Genomic DNA, 10188 nt, shown 5'->3' on the forward strand with positions numbered 1-10188 from the left:
TATATCACCATCTGCTTAGTCAGAGCCTGTGATACAATTGCACCTCTTCTGACTCATCAGGGATGTAAAAATGGATTTCACATCCAAGGCCTACAATGTCCAAGGATGGATCAACAAAATATATCATATACCTTTGAGTAATCTTTTATAGAACGGTTGTAGGAAAAAGGGACAAAACACCACTTCTTCTCATCTAAAATCCCCAGGGGAAATAATACATTCCTACATGTCATCCATGATCTTAGTAAGAGTTACTTCCCTGTCACAAGTCTTGGTTGGGCTGCCTTGTTCTATTTTTTTTCAGACAACTCCCCAATCTGAAGATGCTACTCAGAATTGAGAACAAGAGATGACACTGAAGTATCAACAGAGGACATGCATTTGTAACAGACCCAGAAATCAACTCTACCTCTACTGATCCTAAGCCACTAAAGGATTGAATAAGGTCAGCCACAATATCAAGCATTCATCTTTCAATGTTATATGTCATCAATTTATTTATTTATTTCTTAAATATACGTTCTGCCTATCATTCAAGAGCTCAAGGTAGCACACACAACATTCCCTCTTTCATTTTCTCCCCTGGGAGTAAGTTGGGCTGATAGAAAGAAACTGCCCCACAGTCACCTAGTGGTTTGGTTTCCTTGGCTGAGAGTTAATTTGAACCTGGATCTCTCTGGTACCAGTTCAACTACTATACTACAGAATTGCTATTTGTGCAAAATTCATTCCACATAGGAGAAATAAACAGCATTCTCAATGCAAAACAATAATTGTACATAATGCTGACCTCAGAAATCGCAACATTCAAGGCATTTGATCAATGAACTTAAAGTGGCTATGCCTTTCAAAGGAATTTTGAAGGTGAATCTAGCAAAAACCTGCCAAATTTATACTTACTAAAAAGTTTCATTCCATCATTCTTATAAGTGGTGGGATTCAATTTTTTTTACTACCGGTTCTGTGCACGTGGCTTGGTGGGTGTGGCAGGGGGAAGGATACTGTAAAATGTCCAGTCAGAGGTGGTATTTACCGGTTCTCTGAACTACTCAAAATTTCCACTACCGGTTCTCCAGAATTGGTCAGAACCTGCTGAATACTACCTCTGATTCTTATGGAATAAAATTATTTTTAATTCCATCACAAATATTAACTATCAGTGCCTGGAAATTTATTAATGTTGAATGATCATTATAATTTAAAACATATATTTACTTTTATTTTAATTGTTCCTGTTGATATTTTGTCCATTATAGTTATTTCCCCTCAATTTTAACATTTACATGAATTGTATGTATGTATTGCTTGTATGTATATGTGAATATAAATTTTGCATTGCAGAATATTCAATAGTTTTTAAGACATGAAAAATCTCTGCTGGGAAGATTTATTCGGGACTACAAGTTTGAGCCTTAGGCCATAGGCTCCTCAAGCAATTTTCTTAATCACTAGAGATATCTGCCAAAGCCAGATGGATGCAAAGGAAATAGAGTTTCTTCACATCTTACATAGTAGCTGTATTAGTTAAACAGGAACTGGATTTGGCCAAAGAATCAGAACCAGCCTTCCAGCTTTACTTGACCCAGCTAGATAGATGACATCAGAAGCAGAGTGGAGCTTAATTGATACCACTCTTGTGAAATAGATCGATATCCATATTAGCTGCTAACCACGGTAATTTTAGCTGGGCATCAGGGTGAAATTGATGCCACATGTCCAAAGCATGCCCAGAGGCTAGAATTAATGAAGGGATAAAATAAAAACCCTTCACTGGAATTAAACCTATCTACAGTCTAATATCAGTATCACCTTTTAAAATTAAAAAAAAAATGACTGCATCCTGTTTTGCAAGCAAATGAATGTATTTCTGTTACAGTCTAAGACTGTCGTGCATAATTGACAACAAAGCTAAGAGTTTCATCCATTAAGATCCATTTCACAAACTATCCCTTTCCTTTTCTCTCTAAGACCTGACTAATTGTTCATTGATTTCAACCACCAGGTTGATCCTTGGTTCCACTGTATCAAATTGGAACAGAAGCTGTTCCGTAGACAACTGAAATTAAAAGCAGAGCAATAATAAGATTTTTTTTAAAAAATCTGCAAGAAATCAGTTGTTCTCCAACGGAAGGGCCAAAACATCCTGAATAACTACCAAATCCAACCAGAGACGCAGGGCCACCCCTCCCCTCCCTGCCCCTCCCTGCCCCTCCCTTATTCATAGCCCGAGGGGTGGCTTCTTTGCCTAATTCACTTTCCATGCTTTTTGCCTTCCGGAGCTTAAGCTTTTCTTTCCTCATTTTCACACTGGAAAAATGAGAACGTCCTCATTCACGAGCTGTGTGGTTCTGAGTGACTTTAAGGCAAAGCCTGAAAATGTGATTTCTTCCCACCTTTGTGCAAGCCTTTAAGTGCATTCAGAGGTTGAGTTTACTCGAGTGCACCCTGGCAGGCTCCTGGAAAGGTCAATGTGGCTCTCCAATCATCAGCCTGCATGGCTCTCCCTCCTCCTGCCTCCCTCTGGGGGCATGAATATAATATTGCACTACCCTGCAGTTACAATTAACCCCTGAGGAGCCCTAATCGAGCGCTGAGCCTGAGTTGACTGCCCTGAACATGTCCGCCTGGCCTGTCCCTATCTTCAGAAGGAAATGGGGGTTGCCTTTTCCCAACCTTTTCCCAACCATTCCCTCCTAATCATCTCATGGCAGGAAGAAAAAGGAGGCAGTTAACTAGGATGTGGAGACAGACAGCCACGAATAATGTAAGTCTCCCCAGACACAGCTGAGTAATGAAGGCTGTGAGATACAGATGCAACCTTCTCTCCTCTTTCTCCTTCTAGAGGAACTTCCTGAACATACTTTCTACAAGCCACCAAGATCTTCTTCTTCTTTACATCATTAGGGATCGGTTGTAAAACATGCCACTTATTTATTGTTAAAGTGACATTTCCACCCACATTCTATAAAACATCTCAACATGGCTAACAACCAAGCATGAACATTAAAAATGCAACCACATTTCAACTTTCACGTACCACGAGGTACCACAGCACTACCTGAAGAATGCAAATGCTGGACTCATCCTCCATCATAGCCCAACGCTTAGAGAAAAGGCTGGGCCTTAATAGCCTTCCAGAAGGTAAGCAGGATAGGAGTTCCCTCCATCTTGCAACCGTAGTGGAGTGGTGGCCTTATAGGAAGAGCTTAGAACTGGAAGACCTCGTGCTATTAGAATCCTATCCTTGGCCTTGTTATACATTTTCCTTGATTGCATTTGGCTATTGGTGTAAAACCAAGGGTCTTCAAACTTGACAGCTGTAAGACTTGTGGACTTCAACTCCCAGAATTCCAGAGCTAACATGACTGGAGAGGGAATTCTGGGAGTTGAAGTCCACAAGTCTTACAGCTGTCAAGTTTGAAGAGCCCTGGTGTAAACCCTTCTGACTTAATGTAAGAAATGGTTGTAACAATGGCTGTCCAATGTAAGGGAATATTATAGAGATATATGTATTTACATAAATGCAGAGCTCATATATTGTAAAGATAATATGAGTTTCTATCAGCATTTCCTCCCCCCAAACCCTGATAATTTGTTGATAGTTACAAGAATTGGTATGTAAATCTATTTTCTAAACCGATTTTAGGAAAAAAATGGACAAGGCAAATGACCAACCAACAAATGATTATTTTGCATGTAACGTGAAATAGAAGAAGATGAATAGTGAGTCTGAGCAGAGAGGACAAAGAAATGATCATAGCCAAGACATAAATATTGACATGACATGGTAATCAGACCCATCACATTATTTAATGAGAAAGGGCTGGTTTAATTAAATCTAAGCAAGAAGCCAAGCCTTGCTTATGAGATAGTTGAGGCCTGGGCTAAATCTGCTAAGATACCTACTGGTGGAAACTGTTTCCTTCTTGCAGTAAAGAGGAGTGATAAGTCAAGCTTTTGGCTCACTGGCTGAATCCATGAGATAGCCAAAGCAATATCCAATCAGTCATTGGGGGTGGTGGGGTTTCAAATTATCTTGCTTTTTTGGAAGATAATAAGATGAATAAAATGAAAGACAATGGCTTTTGAAAAATGTACTGATACAGAAGCTTTAGATGCATTTAGCACATATATCCAGCACTTCATTCTTAAAAGGAAATGCACTAAAGCTATAAACGTGCCTAGAAGTTATGTCCTATGTCCCAAGAATCTTTGCACCTTAAGTCAGATCTGTGACTCCTGTTGTTTATTAGGGGAAAGAAACTGTCCAAGCTGGCACATTATCTTCATTATGAATTTATGTTATGGGCCTGAGCCTTTCTTTAAGGAATTTAATGCAATGCATTCTCCAAATTACGTCCTGCAGATTTATTGTCACTTAAGCAATGTGTTTAGGGGTTCACCTAAGAACCTCAGAACTGTTCAGGCAAGCCCCCAAAACACATTGGATATGTGGCAATAAATGTGCAGAATATGATCTTGGGAATACATTGCATTAATTTCCTTGAGGACAAAATGCAAGTTTTAAATGTTTTTAAATAGATAAATCCTTTCATCATGCTACCCAAATACTTCAAGCCTCTGAATGTGTGTGTGTGTGTGTGTGTGTGTGTGTGTACATGAGAGAGGGGGGGAGGGGGGAGGGAGACAGAAAGGGAAAGAGAGAGAATATAACATTTAAGAACAAATTGCAAGTTTTCAAATCCATCAAGGCTTCTTCCCATCCAGACAAAGAATGTTTAAGTACCAAGAAAATTACATCGATCTGCCTGCTATCCATGTGAAAACTCTGATGCCTTCATGTTATTGGCTAGTCCAGAGGCAAAATAGGGAAACATAATCCAAAATGGCAATTTTAGCTCAAAAACACTGTCCTCGTTGATACCTTTCCCCCCCTCAGAGTAATTCTTCCTGCCTTTCCCTGAGTTCCAATTATCTGGTAGGCAGAGAAAGCTGCAGTCAGACAAACTCCTAGTTTCATCACTTGTTGCTAACTTATGCTTCCTCTAACTCAAAAGCCACAGACGATCATTATAACTTTCCAAGGGTTCCTATTTGATTAGACTATCTTTGCTGTAGCATGAAAAGAAACAGAGAAATGAAGCCAGCAGCATCTCCATTCTCTGTGCAGCAGGCAGGTTTCACTTATCAATTTACATCCTTTCTCCCTTCCTTTGTGTGCGCTTTAATCTAATTTAGACTGTAAACTCTTCAGGGCAGGAACTTGGCTCCATCTAATATATTATGAAATGAGTCTGCCATGAGATAACAGGAAGCAATCAAATCTTGCTTTTTGGTGCCCACTGAGCTATTACACCCTAAAGGAAACTAGGAAAAAAATAAATAAAAGATCTGCTAATATAATTAACTATCAAAGTCTCTTTATATTCGCTTGCTTTCTCCTATCTCTGGCTTCCACAGATTTAGAAAAACAAACAAGCTGTTTTTTTTTTTTAATAATTCAAGGAAATCCAACTTTGATGCAATATATTTTAAAAAATGAAAATCATCTTTACCTGTGACAGTCACCAACATGGAGGCTACTAAGGGACGATTGTTGTCCAGTTTACGGCTGAGTCGGAGTTCTCCACTGGTCTGGTTGACAATTAACAAGTGCAGTTCATTTCCGCGTTCAAAGGTGTAAAACAGCTTATCAGACACATCTGGGTCATAAGCAGGGATCTTCCCTATCACACCGGAAGGAAAGGTGTTGGATTTGTTGGAGATATAGTTGTTAAAGAGGATCTGGAAGTTTTTCAGAACGGGAGTGTTATCATTCTGGTCAATGAGTTTCATGTGGACTGTAGCTCTGCTGACAAGCGGGGCGGAAGTGGCCTGAACCACAATGACATACTCAGGCTTGGTCTCATAATCCAAATCAATGAGGGCAGTGAGCTCACCCGAAAATATGTCCATCTGGAAGATCTCAGGGATATTGCCTTCCACAATTTGGTACATAATCTGGGCATTGGGTCCTTCATCTGGATCCAGGGCTGTGATTTGGGCCACGACAGAACCCACAATGCTATTTTCCTTCACAAAGACTTCAAACTCCTCGGCCGGAAAAACCGGAGCGTTGTCATTAATATCTTGCACCGACACTTGGATGTGGACAGGGGTTCTTTGGGGAGGCATCCCCCTGTCCACAGCATAGGCAGTGAGTTCGTAAACAGGAATGCTTTCCCGGTCCAACCTGCGGATAGTTCGAATAATCCCAGAGGTGGGCTCAATAATGAAATCCCCATCCCCGTCCTCTCCGTTCTGGAACGTGTATTGCACCCGTCCATTGGCGTGGGCGTCCCTGTCAGTGGCAGAGATCTGGAGCACACTTGTGAAGGGAGGGCTGTCCTCGGAGATGACACCCTGGTAGTGAGCACTCACAAACTGAGGGGCATTGTCATTGACATCATTCACCATGATTTCCACATAGGTTGTATCTGCTTTCTGGGGGATCCCGTTATCTTTCGCGGTGATGGCCAGGGTGTAGGTGACCTGGTCCTCATAATCCAGCTCTGCCTGCAGGGTGATGGCGCCCGTGTTTGCATCAATCCGAAACTGGGGGATATTGTCTTCCAAGTAGTAGGTAATCCTGGCATTTTCTCCCACATCGTCATCTGTGGCACTGATCACCACCACCGTGCTGCCAATTGGACGGTCCTCATTAACGCTTACTGAATAATGGGCACTCTGGAACACCGGCCTGTGGGTGTTGGCATCCGTAATGTTGATATGAACATGGCAGTTGTCGTGCAGGGTCCGGTCAGAGGCTGTCACTGTTAGCACAAATCGCCTCTCTTGTTTGTAATCCAGGGGCAAAGAGAGGGTGATTAATCCCACTCCTCCTTGAGTGCTGATAGCAAAACGGTTCCGTGTGTTCCCACCTGTTATCTGATAGCTGATGGCACTATTCACATCCCGGTCAATTGCTGTTACACTAAGGACACTAGTCCCCACCGCAGCGTCTTCGTTGAGGCGAATGAGATATTCTTTCTGGGTAAATTCGGGCCGGTTATCGTTTACATCCATGACAGTGATGGTGACACTAGCGGAAGCGGATAAAGAGGGAGAGCCATGGTCCCGGGCTTCTACCCCAAAAAAGTAGTGCTGAACAGTCTCTCGATCCAAAGGGCCACTCACAGTAATCCAGCCCGTGGCACTGTTCACTACAAAGGGGGTATCAGAAGCGACCCCAGTGAGCTTGTACTCAACGCGTGAGTTCTCTCCATAATCCGCATCCACGGCCTGGATGTGGATTACTGAATGGCCCAAGGGGGCATTTTCCAAGACTGATATTTGAAACGGAGTGCTGACAAAGATAGGAGCATGATCGTTAATATCCACTACTTGGATGCTAACCATGCCGGTGTTATTGGACAAAGGAGGACGTCCGGCATCCTGGGCACGTATCCTCAAGGCATATTCTCGCTCAACTTCAAAATCCAAAGGAGCTACCACCTGTATTTCCCCAGTCACACTGTCAATTGAAAATTGTCCCCTACTATTACCACTGATGATGTTATAATGAACTAAAGCATTGTTGTCTTTGTCTAAATCAGTGGCGGTGACTCTTAAAATTTCTGAATGGGGCCTTATATCTTCTCTTACCTGGACTATATACCGCTTTTCACTAAATTGTGGGACATTGTCATTTTCATCAAGAACTGTTATATACACTCTAACTGTGGAGGACAGAGGTCCGGGCTCCTTACCCTGATCGTTCGACTCCACCACCAAAGAATACTTCTCCATTTTCTCCCTATCTACTTGCCCGCTTGTAGTGATCAGCCCTGACCGTGAATCTATCTCAAAGACAGAGTGAGCGGCTTGTTCATTGACAAATCGATACCGGATGTGGGCGTTGGGTGGAGAGTCCACATCGGTGGCCCTCAGCTGCAAAATGGGATAGCCTTCTTCTACATTTTCCCGGATCGTCTCTCTGTACTCACTCTGCTCAAATACTGGGTTATGGTCATTTCTATCTGCAACTGTGATTGCAACCATGGTGGTGGCAGAGAGACGGGGAATCCCATGATCTATAGCAGTCACTCGGAAGTAATGTAGGTCCATATTTTCCCTATCCAAAACTTCGGTGGTACTGATGAGGCCATTTTGGGAATCAATGCTGAACAGTTCCAGAGACCTGCTGTTCATCAGAGCATCCATGGAATAGACTAGCCGCCCAGCTTCCCCCGAATCAGAGTCTTGGGCTGCCACCGTTATCACTGGGGTGCCTGAAGGCTGGTTTTCAGCCACCTGGACTTGGTAATTATACTGAGGGAAGAGGGGGTGACGATTGGCTGCCCTCCGAGCCCTCAGCAAGGGCAGAGGCGCCCCTTCTCTTCGGCTCCTCTTCTTGGCACACGCGGAATAGGTTATTTCACTCTGAGGAGCTGGGTGAGGGGCTTTTAAGGGCAGGGAGGGAAAGAATCCCGGGATTGATGGACTCCTAAAATTCACCTCAAAACAAAGAGTTTGTAAACAGCCTTTGGTCGAGTGGAATGGAGGGAAAGAGAAGAGGAGCTCGCGCCTTCTCCAGTCTACGTTGGGATTGGCTCCCAGAAAAGCAGAGGGAGCTGTCCGAGCTGCTGAAACCGCCGAAGCGGCTCTCGCCCAGCCTTTTCTGGTCCAGGTACAAAGGCAGCATCGCTCCGGGCTGCTCCCACAGCACTCGCCGGCGCAGCAGCAGCTGCGGGAAATTCCACGGGGCAGCGGTTGCCCCAGGCAGAGCTGAAGGCAGGTCAGCAGGGTGAACCACCTGCAGAAAGGCGAACGGGCTCCCGGGCGGGAAAAGGAAGCCAGTCGCATAATCGAGGACCACGGAGGCATGGAGGGACTGCCGCCTTTTCTCTTAGCTCGGCTGGCCGAGCGCTCGGAGCTCCTCAGCAAGCAGAGGTCGGTGCAGTTCTGAAGGCGGCGAGATAGCTTTGTACCCAGGTGGAATCGCCGGAGACGGGTTGGAGTCCTGTTAAAACGATTTGGAAAGGGATCCTTCATCCCATTGGACACCCCATTGTCCGGCTGGCTCGAGCCCCTCCTAGGGCGTTGATTGGAAGGGCTCGAGTAGACGCCCATCTGCGCGGAATCCACCCCAACCCCAGCGAGCCTCGCCAGGCATGCCCAGGTAGTCCGCGCACGGCTTTTCCCGAGCCTTGCCGGCCTCGGAGGATCCGGAAGAAGTGCGGAAGCATTTATAATCCACAAGCAAGGGGAAGCGCTGCCCGGCTGTCCCAGGGTACCAACCGGGCAGCGGATCGTCCTCTTTTCCCAAGGTGGGGTCAGGGATCCCCCGCGAGAAAAGCTGCCGTTCTTCTTCCTTTGCCCCGCCAGAGGTTGCGAGAGGGAGCCCGCGCAGCACCGATCGTCCTCCCGGAGCCTGGCGGACGGCGAGGTTTCCTTTAGTTCCCCGAAGAGAGCGCAGCCCGGCCAACCACCGCTCGGCTTCGCCCGGTGGATGCAGCCCAAGCCCCCTCTGCCCGCTGGCTTTCCCAAGCTGAAGCGAAACAAAGGGAGAAGCAGCAGCAGCAGCAGCAGCTCCAGGCGGCGATCCTGGCGAGGACGGCGCTGGTTTGGTCCCGGAGGTTGAGGCGGCGGTTCAGCCATGGTCCCTCGGCTCTTTCCCCGCCCCCCTGGCCGGCTGCCCTGGCCTGGCGCTGCTCCCCCGGCCCCGCCTCGCTTCGAGCTCTGCCGCCTTGCCAGGTTCGGCTGCCGCCGCCACCATCTATCTGGAAGCGGCGCTGCCGCGGCTTTTTCCTCGGCTCTCCCCGCTCCGTGCCGACGGCGGAGGCAGCGGCATCGCCTCCTCCCGTAGCCTCAACATGGCTCCCGGCTGCCCCGATGGTCCGTTCCGCCCACCCGGCTAACCCCCCTCTTGTCGCCCTACCGTGGTAGCGCCCACCCGTATAGCGTAGACGGGTGAAGCAAACCCCTCCGCCATCTTCACTGTGGGCAGGTTGGGTCGTGGGGATGGGGGGGAGCGGGGGGTAGGGTGGGGGAAAGAGGCTGGGAGGATGAGGGTGGCGACCGTCTCGCTAAGACTGGCGAAGGGATGTGGGTAGAAAGGCCGCTAAGATCCGGAGGAGAGGATCGCGTCTGGATTCCATTCGGGCCTTTCGACCGTGGAGGGAGCTGTCCAACGTGTTGATTTAGAACTCCGGGATCCAATCAGGGATGCCAAAGCAGTTGACGGCG

At 46.3% G+C, this 10188-nt stretch overlaps 1 protein-coding gene across 1 annotated transcript in view; it reads right to left on the reverse strand.

The window, feature by feature from the left end:
• CELSR3 (cadherin EGF LAG seven-pass G-type receptor 3) overlaps window positions 1-9946 on the reverse strand; it is a 147951-nt gene extending 138005 nt beyond the window's left edge. Inside the window, exon 1 of the mRNA XM_087954169.1 lies at window positions 5517-9946. Within this exon, the coding sequence (XP_087810295.1) occupies window positions 5517-9600 (4084 nt within the window). The 5' untranslated portion in view covers window positions 9601-9946. The remainder of the gene's footprint in view (window positions 1-5516) is intronic.
• Between the last annotated feature and the right edge of the window lie 242 nt (window positions 9947-10188).

Source organism: Notechis scutatus, chromosome 2 (assembly GCF_049901735.1).
Source record: "Notechis scutatus isolate UNSWTSFEM ecotype Mainland chromosome 2, rNotScu1.2, whole genome shotgun sequence".
In the NCBI taxonomy this organism is placed as follows: Eukaryota; Metazoa; Chordata; class Lepidosauria; order Squamata; family Elapidae; genus Notechis; species Notechis scutatus.